At 38.0% G+C, this 18,595-nt stretch overlaps 1 protein-coding gene across 1 annotated transcript in view; it reads right to left on the bottom strand.

The window, feature by feature from the left end:
• C5H6orf163 (chromosome 5 C6orf163 homolog) overlaps positions 1–16,297 on the bottom strand; it is a 36,101-nt gene extending 19,804 nt beyond the window's left edge. The window contains exons 1-2 of the mRNA XM_074187121.1: positions 12,575–16,297; positions 1,520–1,614 (exon numbers count right to left, since the gene is read on the bottom strand). Of these exons, the coding sequence (XP_074043222.1) occupies positions 1,520–1,614; positions 12,575–12,722 (243 nt within the window). The 5' untranslated portion in view covers positions 12,723–16,297. The remainder of the gene's footprint in view (positions 1–1,519; positions 1,615–12,574) is intronic.
• Positions 16,298–18,595: the final 2,298 nt, after the last annotated feature.

Below are 18,595 nucleotides of genomic sequence, written 5' to 3'. Positions count from 1 at the left end.
AGTGATTAATATGAAATAGTTATACATGTATAACCCTTACTAGATTAGTCTCTATCTAGGGGATGGGGGAGGGAAGAAAGGAAGGGAGAAAAAATGTGGAACTCAAAATCTTACAAAAAAATGACTGTTGAAAACTATCTTTATATATAGTTGGAAAACTAAATAAATTTTAAAAATTAAAAAATGTACATATACTAGGTGGTAGCTGTCACTTTTCCCTCTCAGAATAACCATTCCCTAGGGACAATTCAGTCATGGGTTTATTACAGGACCGTGACAAGCTTTTTTTTAGACCAGGCAGTACCAAACTTTCCGTAAATAGTTGGGCCCTGTCACTCTTCATGTAATGTTAGGTTTCCTGAGATGATTTCAGGATTTCAGAACTTAAGAGAAGTCATGGTCACTACAGAGTCAGGAAGAACAGAGTTCAAATGCATGTATGTCCTTGATCAAGTCACCTAACCTCTGTAGGCCTCTATTACCCCAACATAAAATAGGGAAAATAATAGCACCTAGCTCCCAGGATTATTGCAAAAATAAACTATTTATAAAGCTATTTTTGCAAACCTTTAGCATTATCTAAATCCTAGCTATTATTATCATTCTTGCTTCTAAGGCCACATGTCTGTCCATTATAACATGTTTCTAATTGTCTTCATTTTATAGATGAAGAAATGAAAGTCTATATCTTTGAATAATATATATTCATGGATAATAATAATAATAATAATAATAATAATAATAATAATAATTAACCTTTGTGTAGCACTTTAAGGCTCAAAAAGCACATTCCAAATATCTCATTTGATCTTCTCAACAACCTCAGGGAGGTAGGTGCCTTTGTTATCTTCATTTTTATGCTCTCCTTATCCCTATTTTACATAAGAGGAAACTGAGGTTGAGAGAGTATTTGCTCAGAATAGCAATGTTAGTGAACGAGTGAAGCAGGTTCATTCTGATATCAAGTCTGTTGCTCTATGAGACACCATAAACCTGTCTATTTGCTCAGCTCTACAACCATTCAGTGAGTCACTTGTGCAGCTAGAAGCTAACATAATTGGAGTGAGCAGGGAATACTTTTAAGAAGGACTGACTGTGTGTATTCAAATGATCCAGTCATTGTTTTGTTTTGTTCTTTTTTTGCAAGGCAATGGGGTTAACTGACTTGCCCAAGGCCACATAGCTAGGTAATTATGAAGTGTTTGAGGCTGGATTTGAATTCAGGTCCTCCTGACTCCAGGACCAGTGCTCTATCCACTGTGCCACCTAGTGCCCCCCTTTTTCAAATCACTGTTTTTTAAAGAGAATTGAAGATTTGGGGGATACTTCAACCATCAGAATGAAGAGTAAATGTATAGGCTCATGGGGCAGAGATGGAGTGCCTGCACACACACAGATGATTTTAAACAAAGACCTTTTTATCAGAATTCACTTCTGAATGGAACACAAGAGGCAAGACCCCAATTCTGTTGTAAGACTTTGTAAATAGCAGTTATAAATAGGTTTCAATATCTTTTACCTTTGCCCACACTTCATCCTGAGCTGCTTTAATAATTTCTTCTAGTCTATCAGCATGGATTTGATCTTCTTTTTGATGAATCTTAATTCCAATATCTGTATTTTTGAATGAAAATGATCGTAAGCATCTAAAATATAGTTTATCTTTTGATCACTACTAGTTTATCCTTTAATCACCTTTGTACTCTGAATGCAGAATTTATCACAATGCTTTACACATAATGTGCAATAAGTATTTGTCTGAGGAATGAATGAACAAGAGCTAGTTATGATGTTTCCATTTGAAGAAAGTTTACTGACATTCCATTTCATACAAATAAAAAGAGTAAGAGGCAATGGTGGTGTAATTTTTAAGTCAAGAAGATCTGAATTCAAGTGTTCCTTCTGACACATGCTATATGACTGGGATAAATGAGCTAATATCTCAATATCCCAGCCAGGTCTCTAAAATTACAAATAACATAATTGCTGATTCACATTACTGGAGGGAATTTTCATATTGTATATTGCATATATTGTATCATATGTATTTTCATGAATTCATCGCCTTCAGTTGTGGGCTATCTTCTACTCCTTTACTTATTACCACTTACCACTAACTAGTAATAACTACCAGTGTCTACTACTACTTACTACCAATTCTTACCACTTCTTACTACTATTTCTACTACGACTACTTACAATTTACTACGACTACTCTTCACTACTACTACTACAATTAACTACTACCTACTACCACTACTACTGCTCCTACTTACAATTTACTACTATACAACTACTTACTACTGCTACTACTACTAACTACTATTGCTACTACTACTGCTACTACTACTACTACTACTTCTACTACTACTACTACTACCACCACCATTACTGCTTCATATTTGAGGAGTATTTCTAAACTTGCAAAGCACTTTCATATCCATGCTCTCATCTCACATTCACAGAAACCCTATGGGGTATTATTCCACCCATTTTACAAAGTATTCAAAATTCCAAAAGTTATTTTACTTGAGAGGTATTGTTGTTCAGTTTTGTTCAACTCTTGGTAACCCTATTTGGGTTTTTCCTTGGCAAATGTACTGGAGAGGTTTATTATCTCATTCTCCAGCTCATTTTATAGATGTGGAAACTGAGGCAAAGAGGGTTAAGTGACTTGCCTAAATCACAGTTAATTAAGTGTCTGAGGCCAGATTTGAACTCAAGAAAATGAATTTTCCTGACTCCAACCCCAGCACTCTGTCCATTCATCACCTCACTACCCCCCTCCAGTCCTAAGTAACTGTAAATCCAGGGGTTTCAGGTACATATTTCAGATACTTCCATCTAGAACTAGCAATTTTCCCCCAAGGCTCTTCTATTTATGACCTTCTTAAGGTCAATTCCCAATCAGTTGGGAAACTCAGGAACTAGGACATCTTGACTTTTTCCTTGTTTACTGTTGTGTCATGGGTAAAACTGGTGGTTCTGCCCTCTGGTCACCTTCAGGAGTGTTTATCTATGATTCACTGCTTTTCACTATTGCCTACTTGTTCAAGCGGATCAGTGGCATCTCAAAGGAAGGTCCAGTTGTGGAGACAGATTCCTCCCACACCTGAAATTCCTCAATTTTTTCCCTTTACTTCTCCCACAATAGATTATCTGATATCATCTCTATCTCCAGACTGTCTGGTCTTTTTGCATTCTCCATAGACAAGGGAAAATTGGTGGACATGCTAATATTCAAAGGATTGTTCCCTTCTCTTCTGATCTTATCTTGAAGGAGAATAGGAGACTGCAACTTTCCCTCAATAAAACACTTTTAGTCTCCAAAACTTACATGGGGCACACTTGAATATCAGTGAACAAGGCTCACAAACATCATGTCAGTGGTATAGTAGTCATGAGTGGGGTAGTGGATAGAGACCTGGGTTTGGAGTCAGGAAGTTCATGAGTTTGAATCTGGTCTCAGACACTTATTGGCTATGAGACCCTGGGCAAATCACCTGTGTCAGTGACAGTTCCACACCTGATGGTGGCAGGTGGCTAGCAGTTGGTATTAGTGGTAGCAGAAATGATGGGTCTCTGCTATATATGTTGCTTCCCTGTATGATGGGTGTGGGGTCTGGTTGGAAATAGGGCTGATATTTGAGTTCATTTGCTTAGGATACTGCTCAGTTAATAAACTTTAGTTTATTACAAAAAAGATACAAAAAAGAGGGGAAAAGATGACCTCAAGAAGCTCACAATCTAATAGGGGAGATAATAAGCAAAAAATACATTAAAACAAGTTATAAACAAGATAAAAAAGGAAATAGAAAGGTCTATCCTAATAGAAGCTGGGGAAAAGCTGCCAATAAAAGATGGGTTTTTTAATTTAATTGGGACTGAAAAGAAAGTGGGGAAGCAGTAGGCAGAGAGGAATGGAGAATTATAGCCATGAGAGACAGTCAGAGAAAATGCCCAGAAGCTGAGAGATGAGAGTTTCTTGTTCATGTGACAGCCAGGAAGCCAGTGACACTAAATCAAAGTGTTCATGGTAGGGACCAAAGTCTAAGAAGGCTGACAAGGAGGAAGCAAAGTTATGAAGGACTTTGAACCCCAGAGCATTTTGTATTTGCTTTTGGAGGTGATGGGAAGCCATTGGCGTTTATTGAGTAGAGTGGTGACATAGTTGTGCTCTTCAGGAAAATTATTTTGATGGTTGAATGGATTGGAGTGGTGAGAGATTTGAGGTAGGCAGACTCATAGCAACAATGCAAGCATGAGGTGATAAAGACCTGCAACAGGTGGTGGGAGTGTCACAGGAGAGAAAAGGGCTGATTCAAGAGATACTGCAAAGGTAAAATTGACCGTTCTTGACAGATCTGATATAGATGTGAGGAATACAGGATAACTCCTAGATTGTGAACCTGGGGGACTGGGAAGATGTTTACAACATCTCTAAGTTGGAAGGATCACAGAAGTAATTTAGTCCAACCAATGCTTAAACAAAAATCTCTTCTGTAATATACCCTACAAGTGACTGGCTCTTCATTTCAATGAGGGGGAATTCATGTCAAATCCATTTCACTTTTGGATAGCTCTAATTGTTTTAAAAGTTGCCTAGCTATCTAGAGCCTAAATTTGCCTCTTTCCAACTTCCATTCATCACTTAGCTTTGATCTTTGGGGTCTAACAGAGAAAATCTAATCTCTCTTCCAACTTAAAGGCAGTGGTAATACCTCCTTTCTAAGTCTTTTCTTCTCTAAATATCTTCAGTGTGAAAAATAAATGATTAAAGATTAGTTGAGAAGAAACATGATCAAGCATGTGAAATGAAATTTATAGCATGTAGTGAATATGGTGTGTAGACCTCAAATTCAACATTAAAAGTATTCTGATTGTGAACCTAATCAAACCTCAGAAGTAACTGATTCATTTTCTCCCTTTGGGGAGGATATATAATAGAGTTTACATTAACTATCTGACTTTGAAATATTGATTGAGCATTGCTTCAGAATAATCTGCAAAATATCAACATGTCCTCCAAAGTGATAATGAGGATGATATTTGTCCTTCGTCCTTGAAGACTATGACATCAGGGAAGTGATGCCATGACATGCATATGAATTGGATTTGATTGAGGAGGGTTGTAGTTAGTCACCAGTCTCACTTTCTCCTCTGGATCCAGTGGCCAGACATGAATCAGGATGCAAGGCAATCAGGGTTAAGTGACTTATCCACATGAAAGTCAAGTGTCTGAGGCTGGATTCACACTCCAGTCCTCCTGACTCCAAGGCCAATGTTCTATCCACTGTGTCACCTAGCTATCCTATTCCAAAGTATCAAAAGAGTAAATAAAGTTATGCTTATTTTACCTTCCCTCTTAATTACCCTCCCTCTATACTCACTCCACCAGTTAGCAATAGCATGTTGAGTTTGCAGAGGGCACTTATTACCTTGGGCTCCAGGGACAATCTTGTGAGCTATTACTCCTCAAAAGCCCCCACTGGTGGGCTTCCCACTAGTAATTAGCCTGCAGACTCATTTGGCTCTTGGAAAAGATAATTTACTCAACAAAGCATCCCCCCACAAAATAAAAGCAACTTGAGTATATTGTCTCACAAAAAGTCCTGGGATGTATAGGAGAGTTCAGGACAAATTTAAAGTGCAGACACATGTATAAGGGAACTATGTGGCCAAGACAACCCACAACTCCAAAACTGCAGAATTTTGAAGTTGTCCTTTCTAGAGACCTCATGAAATTCACTGGCAGGTGGGGCATCATGCCAGTGACAAATGGGTTGCTTCATTACTCAACTAGACTGGCTTTTTATAATGTACAGTAATTTCACCTGGACAGGTCAATTTACTGCCAGGCTAGATTGGACAAATTACTTGGCTATTAGAGTGACTTATTAGAGAATGTAGCATCTGTACTGGATGGATATATCTGGACTCTGTGAGATCACTCTTTGATGTAGAGGTAGAGGAATCTTGACAGCAAATAGTTTGAGAACTCCTGCTTTACAATTTCAATTTTGCTGAAGCCTTAAAAAAGGCATACCCTTACATAAGGATAGGGAAACTGTTTTGGAAGTAGAAAGTCAAATCAGGTCAGCAATCATAGTTAATTAAACTTATTCTGTTAACTCTAGAAAGTTGAAAGTCTTCTGGAAATTGAAAAGTCTGGTTTTAAAAGTTATTCCCTTTATTTTTCCTATTGGTAGCACCAGCAGACCAATCATAGAAAACAATTAATTATACATGTATACTTATTGGTCTCCTCCATTAGAATCTAAGCCATTTGTGAGGGATTGCTATTGTATTTATATCCCCAGTGCTCAGCACATAATAAGCTATTTAACAAGTTATACTCATTAACTGATATCAGAATATCCACTAGACTTGGTTATCAGGTTTAGAGCAAATTTGGAAAAATTTTATTTGCTCTGGAGAAGCCAGAGGAAGTATGAGGTGCCATTAGATTATAGCTGAACAGCTGCAGGGCCATGGAACTAAAGGAATCATGGTATCCACTGTACTTTTGTTTCTGTTTCTGAACTTTTTTGTGTTAATACAATTACCTGAAGGATATTATTCATGGAATTTAAACCACAGAGACTTGTTCCTGCTTGTTAGTTTTCCAAGAGAAATGGGATCTCCTCTATGTATGGTTAGTGAGAATGAGCCTAGAATGTGTCCTGGAATGGCCAGATCATATGTGGAAATCAGCATTTGATAATTTGATCTCAGGGAATCACTGCTTACTCAGTCATATGTAAGAAATCATCAATCTATTTTTTTTTAGAAACAAAATGAGACACTTGTAAAATTATTCAATAGTTAATAAAAAGAGATTTATTTTGCCACAGCAAAAGTTGCACATTAAATAAGGATTGGTCTTCAAAATATCTCAAGTTGCTTCAGATGAGCAAAACTCCCCTGCCTGAGCTACCCATAAGGATTTACCAGGCAAGTTTCAGAGAAGGTTATATAGGGTGCCTCATGGTTTTTGTACTCCAGTAGTGAGGAAGTGATGTCAAAAGTATAAACCTATAGTAGCATGAGACAACCAAATTTAAAGGATGATCTTCATCCCTTTGTGGAAAAATTAGCCTAACCTGAATGAAGTAAAGATATTGGATAAATTATCCCTACCACAAATGTTAGTAATGAAATGGAACTGCATCTAGTGACAGAGTGTTTTTATGAGGGCAGCTAGATGACGAGATGAAGTCAGGAGGACCTGAGGTCAAATCTCACCTCAGACACTTACTAGCTGTGAGACTTTGTGCAAGTCATGTAACTCCAATTTCCTCATATCCAAAGCCTAGTCTTACAGATCCATATCTGGCCACTGGACCCAGATGACTCCAGAGGAGAAAGTGAGGCTGGTTACTTAGTACAGCACCCCCCCACTTAAAACCAATTCACATGCATGTTATGGCATTACCTCCTTGATGTCATGGTCTTCTTTAAAAAATTATCATTATAAGGGCAATAACTAACCCATCAAGGAGCATTTGGGATGATTTTAGGGAACCAGTTTATGATTTAAAGTCAGGTTTTCTGATATATGTAATTATACTTCCTGAATGAATTACAAAAGGGTTATTGGAGAATATTTCACAAAAGAATTGACATGTAAAAAAAAGAATTGACATGTGAGTTGAGTCCAAAAGATGACTAGGGTTTTAAAAAAATAGGAATGGAAAAGGGGGCATTTAAAGTTAAAGTGGAAGGCACAAAGATGCAAGAAAGAACAGTGCCTAGAACCTAGGAGGGGCTTAATATTTATTGACTGATTGGGACATTGTCCTGCAATGCAACAATGCAAGCAATCTGAGAGGCAAAGTCATACAAAGTAAAGTAAATTGATGGGGTCTAAGCCTGATTCAAGAAGTTATTTTATATGCGCTTTGGGCATCTAAATCACCAAACTTCTCTGGACCCCATTTCCCTCATCTGTAAAATGAGGGAAAGGGACTAAGGTTCCTTCCATCTTAAAGTCTGTGATCCTCTGATTTAGTGTAGCCACAAGAAAGGATGAAGCAAAGCAATAGAAATAACTTAACATATGGGGGTTACAGAGCACTTTAATATATTATCTCATTTTATCTTCACAATAATCCTGTGACCTAAGCAAAGCAAATACTCTTATTTTGTAAATAAAGAAACTAAGACTCAGAGAGAAAGACTAACTTGTCACTAATAAGAAGCAGAGTTCTCACTCAAATTCTGATTTTCTGACTTCAAAGTTTGGTGTTTGTTTTCCCACTGTAAGATAAAGTTGAAACCAAATTATGTCAAATATTGAGTGTAATGACCACCTATCATCCAGAAGACCAATGGTGAAGTATATTGCCCACATACCCATTGTAATTCAGAAGTGATCACAAATTAGATGCAGAATGAGATTAATTTTGGGAACTATACTCAATGTAAAATAATTTTTTTAAAATAAGGACTTTTTCTTTTTTCCTTCATTTTTTCAATATTAATAGAGGTAGGTGGAAGAGAATTTAAAATACTTAATAGTGACAATTTTTTTTAAAAAACTAAATTATGGAAGCCTTCAATGTTATATATGAAGGATTTTGGACTTGCCAACAGTAGTAGACTCCACCTATTTAAGATTTTGGAGAAGTTGAATAATATTTTCAGAGCTTTTATAGTGTTGTAGAAAGAGCCCCAGTTTTAGAATCTGAGGAATTCAGTATGAATCTTGAACCTTTAAGCAAGTCATTTACCTGTCTGGATCTTACCATCCTCATTTTTAAACTATAGGTGGCAGACTATATTAAGGTCTCATCCATCTCTAAATAAATTATCCTATGAACTAGCTGAAGATGTGAAAGCAGATGCCAACAGAACAGAGAAAAGGCAGCTGAAGAAAGGGACATGGAAAAGTATCTAGATTTAAAGCAAGATTAGCTACATATATATTGTAGTATGTTGATTGATTGGAAAAGAATCAAAGGAAACAAATTCTTCTCCAGAGTCACATTAGTTCTAACTTTTTTTTTTAGTGGAAATTCCTCTCCTTCAAACTATATGGTTGTAAGATTTTAAGATACTATGGTATAGTAACCTTTATCAGCATGATTTGGAATTCCTACCTCTAATGCACAGTGGTTGTGTAAACCTGGACAATTCACTTAGCCTTTCAAAAGTCATAAGTAAACTCTCTAAGATTATAAAGTTGCCAATCTGCAGCACTAGAGTTTCTTTAGAGTTTTTTTTATTTAATATTTATTCTCATTTTGTACAAATTTTTTTTACATTAATAAAATATTCTTGTCTAAGAGTAAACGAAATACCCCCTCCCCCCATAAATATAGACTTGTTTGAGCAATAAAGGGGAGAGAAAAAAATTAAAATAAAAAAATAATAATAATTGTAGGTATGGCCAGGTGGCTCAATGGATGGAGCACCAGTCCTGGAGCCATGAGCAGCCAAGCCCATATCCGGCCCTATACACCCAACAAACATCCAGCGGTGTAACATGCAAGCCAACCGAACACCACTGCCCTGCAAAAACCAAAAAAACAAGACCCAAAATAAAATAAAATAAAATAAAATAGTAATAATAGTAGGGGCGGCTAGGTGGCAGACAGAGCATTGGCCCTTGAGCCAGGAGCACCTGGGTCCAAATCTGGCCTCAGACACCCAACAATTACCCTGTTATGAGGCCCCAGGCAGGCCACCCAGCCCCATTTGCCCTGCATACCCCCCCCCCAAATAATAATAATAAAAAATGTGCTTGAGTCTTTGTTCCAACATCAACAACTCGGTCGCAGGTGGATCACATTCTTTATGGCAAGTCCATCGCAAAAGTTACTTCCATATTTTTCCAGCGTTGCCATTGCTACTTGCAACTCCCTCCTTTTATATTTCTCTGCTACCATGTACTATATTTTCTCTCTCCTTTCACTCTGACTCTGTTGTAGGGTAGCTGAGTGGTGCAGCAGACAGATCCCCGGCACTGGGGCCAAGAGGCCCTGAGCTCCCATACCACCCCTTAGGCCCAGCATCCACCTGGCCCTATGGTCCCGGACAGGTCATCCAATCCCAGCCCCTTGCAAGAAGTAAAAGAGAAAATGTGTTATATCTGACCACTCTCCCCCCATGGTCCATCCTCTCCTCCATCACTCACATCACCCCCCCTTCCCCCTGTCCCCCCCTTCTTACTCCAGATGCCTATATCCCATTGAGTATATATGCTGTTTCCTCTCCTAGCCACCTCTGATGAGAGCAAAGATTCCCTCATTCCCCCTTACCTTCCCCCCTTCCATATCATTGCAATAGCTCATTGTAATAAAGAAAAATCTTATATGAAATATCGTAGCCTATTCCCCCTCTCCTTTTTCTTTCTCCCATTACATTTCCCTTTTTTTCTATTGACTATTTTACACCATATTTTATCTTCGAATTCAGCTTTCTCCTGTGCTTCAACTATAAAAGCTCCCTCTACCTGCTCTATTAACTGAGAAGGTTCATATGAGTATTATCAGCATCATTTTTCTATACAGGAATACATGCATTTCATCATCATCAAGTTCCTCGTATTTTCCCCTTCTCCTCCAATCTCTATGCTTGACCCAAGTCCTGTATCTGAAGATCAAACCTTCTGTTCAGCTCTGGCCATTACAACAGGAACATTTGAAATTCCCCGGTTCATTGAAAGTCCATCTTTTTCCCTGGAAGAGGACATTCAGCCTTGCTGGGTAGTTGATTCTTGGCTGCATTCTAAGCTCTTTTGCCTTCCAGTATATTATATTCCAAGCCCTACGAGCTTCCAATGTAGTTGCTGCTAAGTCCTGTGTGATCCTGACTGCAGCTCCACGATATTTGAATTGTGTCCTTCTGGATGCTTGTAATATTTTCTCTTTGGCTTGGGAGTTCTGGAACTTGGCTATAATATTCCTAGGGGTTGCTTTTTTGGGATCTCTTGCTTGGGGGGGATCAGTGGATTCTCTCCATTTCTATTTTGCCTTCTGCTTCTAGAATATCAGGGCAATTTTCCTGTAGTAATTCTTTGAAAATGATGTCAAGGCTCTTTTCCTGATCATGACTTTCAGGTATTCCAATATTTTTAAATTATCTTTCCTAAGTCTGTTTTCCATATCAGTTGTTTTTTCAATGAGATATTTCACATTTTCTTCTAATTTTTCATTTTTTTTTGGTTTTGAAGTATTAATTCCTGATTTCTGGTAAATTCATCAATTTCCCTGAATTCTATTCTTTGTCTGAAGGATTTGTTCTCCTCAGAGAGTTTCCTTATCTCTTTTTCCATCTGGCCAATTTTGCTTTTTAAAGCATTCTTCTCTCAATTACTTTTTGAACTGTTTTATCCATTTGACATAAGCTGGTTTTTAGCATGCTATTTTCTTCAGCATTTTTTTTTTTTGGATTTCCTTGACTAGGCTACTGACTTCATTTTCATGTTTTTTCCTGCATCTCTCTCCTTTCTTTTCCCAGTTTTTCTTGTAACTCTCTCATTTGATTTTTCAAAGTCTTTTTTTGAGCTCTGTCATAGCCTGATCCCAATTTGTGTTTTTCTTGGGAGTCTTTAGATGCAGGAGCTTGTGCTTCCTCATCTTCAGACTGAGTATTTTGATCCTTCTTGGGCTCATTTGCAAAGTATTTCTCAATTGTATTCCTCTTTTTTCTCTCTGCTTGCTCATTTTCCCAGCCTTAGCCTGTTTTGGGGGTGCTTTCTGAGCTTTTGGGACACTCCCACAAGGGTCTCAGTGTGTGAGGCTCTGTCTTCCCTCTTGGTCTGTGAATGACCATTTACAGGGTTGAGGTGGGGGGGGGCCCTGCTGTTCTATAGGGGGACCTAGACTGCAATCAGGATCTGAATGTGGTCAGAGCCCCAGAGTCCTGTTCCAGGGGCAGAGCTCTGCAGTCTCTCTCTCTTCACTCCCCTCCCTAGGTTCAATGGGCTCATGCCCTGGGGGATCCTGCCTCCACTTGCTTCTGTTTCCTGGATCTGGGCTGTGCTGACCATGCTGCTGGCTGTGTGCCCTGAGGGCTGGGCTCTACATGCTCACTCTGGCAGAGGTCCCCCGCTGTTCCACCAATTTGTGTCTAGTGCTCCCCGGGGTGTAGCTCAGGAGACTCCCCCTGCTTCTGAGCCGCAGCTCCCAGCACCCAGGAGGCTGAAGTTCTTTTGTTCTGGCGGGCCACCCCTCTGGCGGGCCGCCCCTCCAACCCCGGGGAGCAGAGCCTTTCTGCTTTTTTCCAGGTTACCTTGAGTAGGAGAACTTCCTCATTGGGTCCCTCTGTGGGTTCTGTCTCTCAAAAATTTAGAGTCCTTAGTTTATGAGTTTTATGAGAGAGTGCCTAAGACATGATCCTTTCTTGTTGCCATCTTGGCTGCGCCCCCCAGCACTAGAATTTCTATCCTGGGAACTTGACACTGACAGTCATAACTCTGGACTAAAACAATGGTTGGAAGGCAAACAAGTGAATGATCATGTAACTTTAATCAACAAATATTAGATCAGAGAGACAATGAGGTGTCAGGAAGGCTTAGATCTGCCACTACGAAACTAGTGCAACTAGAAGACATCATAAACTCACTTACCTAGTATATCCTTATGAGAAAAAAACCTTGTCTTAAATGGTTTGTATTCAAGCATCTGTTCTAAAGCTTCATCAGTAGGTGGTGTTGGTATTATTTTATTACATACCGCACAGCAAACAAAGTTTTGGAGATCTGGATTCCGAATCATGGTTGAATTTAAGGCCGCATTCACAATGTAGAATGGCTAAAACTGTCATTCTAAGATTAAGAAAAGCAGCTATAGGGATTTTTAGGAATAATGATCTTTTCATAGGACTACAGATGGTTTATTGTTTCAAGGTGAAGTCTGGAGGATGACTTGAAGTTTACATCATTCACCTTCATGAATTAAGGAGAATCTATAAAATCTTTAGGAAAAACTGAAGGGTTTAACTGAAAGGTTTACTCAGTAGATCTAAGAAAGTGGTTTTACACAAAGTTGATTTGAAGCTACAAATTATCAACTCACTTAGTAACTGTTGCCAGGGTCAAGCTTTGCTCACAAAAGTGTCTGGAAATGACAAAAGAGATTACTATGGAGTATTTCACAGTTTCCAGATGCTTTGTTTTAAGGTATTTGAATAATTGATTTCCCAGAGGTCTGTGCTGCAGGAAGTGCATTAGATTATTTATGAATGAAAGGCTTGATAACTTTATTGCTCTTTGGGAAATAAATTTGCTCTTTGGAAAATGAAGTCAGTTCCCCAAATAATCAGGTCGATTTCCTAAGGCCATATAATTAATGAATTTGTTATTGTAATCACAGACATATGTGTATATGAATATATATTCACATTTCTCTCTCTCTCTATATATATATTTATATATAGTCACACACACACACACACACACACACACACACACACACACACACATTTTCAAAGTACCAAATATTTGATATAAAAGTGACCTGACCATTTGACAGTTCTTTTTCTCTTTCCTTCTCTCCGTTTCTCCTCTTCTCTCCCTCTTTTTCTTTTCATCTGGTTTAAGGAAACCTTTCTTCATCCCTCCATGTTCTTTCTTTTCTGAACTACTAAATACCAATTTTCACCATTTCTTATATTTGGGTTTTTATTGATTAATAATTTAAGGCATATCCTGAATTTTTCATCTTTAGGATGAGAGTATAGGACTAGAGCAAAGTTCTTAACCTTTTTTACATCATAGACCTCCTTTAACAGAATGTTTTTAAATGAATAAAATTAAATAAATAGGATTGTAAAAGGAACTAATATTGAAATAAAGTCATAACAGTTTAAAAACAAACAAAAGTTCACAGGTCCCAGGCCAAAAACTAGAAGACAGGAGAATCTTCAAAAGTCTTTTTCAATTTTAATGTTATAGTAGATACTCTCAGGTTTTTCCAACTCAGTTATCCTTTGGGCTCTGGAAGAAATGAATAGACCCTTTTCAGAAATGTTAGATATAGAGGGGACCTTGAGAGACAAACCCCAATTCTCTCTTGTCACAGATAAGGAAAACCTGGGCACTAGAGGTTTGATTTCGCAGATAGTATTCAAAGTCTTCCCATTTCTAATAGTCAATAATTCAACAATCCAAGGTCACTGAACTATTAAGTGGCCCAGCAGGAATTTGAACTAAGACTCCAGATACCAAGTCCAAAGAGTATTCTTTTCACACTTTACATGGGAACCTCCTTGGACCTCTGGTTGACTAATATTACTATGGCAACTGGGATGGATAACTGACAAAACCAATTCCTTTTGTATATTCTACACACATGAAGACTGTTCTTTGGTCTACAACTGTAATCATTATTATAGAATACATTATTGTTAGAAATATCACCTCTTAAAATTTAAACTTAACCTAGAAACATTATTTGTGAGGAGCTCTCCCTATTCCCAACCCCAAGGAATTAATTTTTTTATTTAAGGTAAACGTTTATTAATACTCAAAACATATAAGTCATCAAACTGAAGCAACCAAAAACTTAAACTTTGCTATAAAATACAAATATTAAATTTGGGACAATATTGGGGTTTTTGAGACATTAAGTTGGGGTAGGTGTTATTGCTGGATATGCACAACTATCTACTTTCTTGTAACTTTACTTATAAATATGTTCTAATTGATGCACAGTATTCTATTTTCTGCTTCCACACTTATGCTAGCCCCAGGTATTTCTTTTTCTCTTCTCTCTTAGAAGCCTCAAGTGTCAGAAGTCATCTCTTATAAAAAGCTTCTTCTGCAGCACTTCCTCTGGCATGTGGAAAACTACATCCTATTCACTGGGTTGTATCCTCTCCTTCCCCCCAGTTGAAGGTAAACAACTTAAATTATTTGTTTTCTATATCACCTCAGAACCCAGAATGGTATCAGATACAATAAATGTTTGAAGTTGATGCTGGAGAATTAAATCTACAGCCCTCTGGCCTTCCTTTCTGTATGTACTCTGCTTCAGTTTGCCATATAACTATCTTTTTTCTCAACAACTAAAAATTTAATGGTATAGAACTGAATCTAATAGATAGCAGAGCAACAATTAAACTACAAACTGTAAAATACTGAACCTATCATTCATTCTATGGCACCAGTGGACATTTGTCAAAAAGCACAATAGGGCAATAGTTTTAAATGTAAAGGATTTTTGAACCACTTTGGTCTATGCTATCAGATATATTGAATTATAGAGCTAAACTATATTCATTCAGTAAATACTTATTGAGTGTCCCCATGTGCCAGACCCTGAGCTGGGAGCTCTTGATAAAAATCAAGACAAAAAACAGCCAGCCCATTTCGGGGGGGCTCACAATATAAAAGGGGAGACATCATGCAAACAACTCTACACAAACAACAGAAAGGATAAACCTGGCCACTGAGGGGCTTGGGAAAGGTGTGGGGAGACTTTAACTACAGTATCAGTATCAGAGGAAGATGTTTTTGTAAAATACTTTCTTGGTTTTTATTCTCTTAATGGCCAGTGTTATCAACAAGAGTTTAGTAAGCAGTTCTGATTTCCTATACCTGTGCTGACAAAGAACAATTGCTATTCTCAAAGAGCTCATACTATAGCCATAGGCAAGCAAGAAAAACCCAGGATGAACTAGAGAAAACCAAAAGAGAAAGATACGAGCATTAAGAGGGCCCCAGAAAGGCTTCCTACACAAGGGGGTAACTTTGGTTGGTACTTGAAGGAAGCTGAGGAATCAAGAAGGGCAGAAACAAAGACAAAGATAATTCAAATCGTGAGGGGCAGTTGGAAAAAAGTCTGGAATCAGGAGATGGAGTGAAGGCTCTTATATAAGTAACATTTAGGATCTGAGAATAATAGTTTTGTGATTTCAAGGCATTTCATTTATATAATTTCTTTTTATTATTTATTTATGAGCTATGTAGTATAAGTTTCAGTTATCCATAATTGTGCAGGTGAAGAAACTGAAGCTCAGAGAGTTAAGTCCCTTAAGGGAAGTCACAAAGTGACAACACATGCACCAATTTCTTTTCTAGGTGGAACAGAGAATAAAACACCAGTTCTGGAATCAAGAAGACTGATCTCAGATCCCTGACACTTTCTAGCTGAGTGACCTTGGGCAAGTCACTTAACCCTGACTGCCTCTCATCCAGGACCATTTCCAGTTATCCTAATTTGTATCTGGTCAATGGACCCAGATGGCTTTGGAGGAGGAAATGAGGCTGGTGACTTAGCACAGTCCCCCTCACTCAAACCCAATTCATGTGCTTGTCATGGCTTCACCTCCCTGATGCCATGGTCTTTTTGGAAAATGAAGGACAGGGGCAGCTAGGTGGCGTAGTGGATAGAGCACCGGCCCTGGAGTCAGGAGTACCTGAGTTCAAATCCGACCTCAGACACTTAATAGTTACTTAGCTGTGTGGCCTTGGGCAAGCTACTTAACAGCACTGCCTTGCAAAAACCTTAAAAAAAAAGAGAGAAGAAAATGAAGGACAAACATTATCACATACCTGTGAAAATTGTCTTATGGTCTGTAGCTAGAAGTCTTCCTAAAAATCTAACATTTAGGAAGACTAGCTCAGACTTGAGGTATTGCTAGAGTCAAGGCTCCACTCTACATCTACTAGCTTCTCATCCTTTCCTTCTATACTATTCTCCTCTTCATTTTCATTGACCCCCTTTTGAGGTGGTAATTTTTTTTGCAAGGCAAATGGGGTTAAGTGGCTTGCCCAAGGCCACACAGCTAGGTAATTATTAAGTGTCTGAGACCAAATTTGAACCCAGGTACTCCTGACTGCAGGGCCGGTGCTTTATCCACTGCGCCACCTAGCTGCCCCATTGCGGTAGTAATTTGCTTTTGAGTTAAAATTGCTAGATCATAGGCCCAATTAGCAAGGTCCTCACTTTCTGAAAACTTTATGACTGCATAAATACATATAGCATTTACCATAACTATATCTAGACACTTTTAAAAAGTAGGGTTTGTTAGCATTTGAGAACGATGGATGACACAGGCTGGGCCTTAGAAAGAATAAGTTTTTCTAAGTCTTCTTAAATCTTAACTCTAAATGATATGGTTTGGCATATAAGGACATGAAATATTTTAGGACCCAATAGAAAAAAAAAACTTTGGGTATGGAGTGCTTAAGTAAACATAAACAAAAGGAAAAACAACTTGTTCTCATCAATACTTCTGATTTTAAAAATTAATATAAGAATTCTTGATGTTTGTTCTGGGACAACTGCTTTATGACAAATATCACTTTGCAAACAGTGTAAGTTTTCTTACCTAATATTAAAAGTTTGTTAATATTGTACCTTTTTCTATGGAAACCCCAACATTTTGGATTGATTATTCTTTTGCTTACTCTAATTTTAGGAGGGATGGCTAGATGGTTCAGTAGATAGAGTGCCAGGCTCAGTTTCCTGAGTTCAAATCTGGTCTCAGACTCTTATTTGCTGGCCAAATCCCTTAACATTTTTTGCTTCAGTTTTCTCATCAAAATGAAATGAAGGATATGGCAAAGCACTCCAGTATCTTTGACAAGAAAATCTCAAATACTGTCCTGAAGTCAGATACAACTGAGAAATGACTAAATAATGAAATGATTACCAGAGTATCTTTACAATTAGTTTTGAAGAAACTAAAAATGTCTTTATGGGTTTCCATCAACAAGACCCTCCATGTCTTCCTTCCCACTGGTTTCTCTGGCTTTAAGTTCCAGCTAAAATGCTATCACCTATAGGAAGCTTATCTCAATCTCTTTAATTCCAGTGTCTTCCCTCTGTTAACCATCCTAGTTATAGTTTGTATATATTTCCATTAGATTCTGAGCTCTTTGAAGGCAAGAACTGTCTTGGACTCTTTTTATATCTTCAGCATTAAACAAAGTACTAGGCTCATGGCAGGTATTTAAATAAGTGTTCATAGATTGATAATGAGTGATTTACTGCTAGCTGAATGTCTAGAAAGCAAAAACCTACCTAGGGAACTTTTTTAAATCCCTAATCCCCTACAGACTCATTCCTGAAACAATATGCTTCATTGTCTTTGGATGATTCTCACCTCACCCCAACCTAGGCAGAGTAACTTTTAGCAGTTGTTGTTTGTCCTTCATTCTGGAAGAAGACCTTGACATCTGGGAAGTGATGCCATGACAAGCAGGTGTATTGGATTTGAGTGAGGGACAGTTATGCTAAGTCACCAGCCTCCCTTTCTCCTCCAGAGTCTTCTAGGTCCAGTAGCCAAATAGGAATCAAGATGACTGGAGATGGACCTGGATACTAGACAATTAGGGTTAAGTGACTTGCCCAAAGTCATACAGCTAGTATCAAGTATCTGAGGCCAAATCTGAATTCAGATCCTCCAGACTCCAGGACTAGTGTTGTATCTACTCCATCACCTTGCTATCCCACTTTCAACAGCATTCTTCCCCCCAGAATATTTTCAACAAAAAAGAGGAAGGGGGTTCCAGTGAGGGGAGGATATACAATTTGAAAGGTAACTTTCAGTAGCTGGTATTTCACACTGGTGAATTAATGAAACTACAACTGGAATGATAATAATAAAAACGAACATTTAAATAGTACTCTCAAATTTATAG

This window comes from Macrotis lagotis, chromosome 5 (genome assembly GCF_037893015.1).
Source record: "Macrotis lagotis isolate mMagLag1 chromosome 5, bilby.v1.9.chrom.fasta, whole genome shotgun sequence".
Taxonomy (NCBI): Eukaryota; Metazoa; Chordata; class Mammalia; order Peramelemorphia; family Peramelidae; genus Macrotis; species Macrotis lagotis.
The sequence above is the reverse complement of the archived record's forward strand: the minus strand, read 5'-3'. Positions and strand labels throughout refer to the sequence as shown.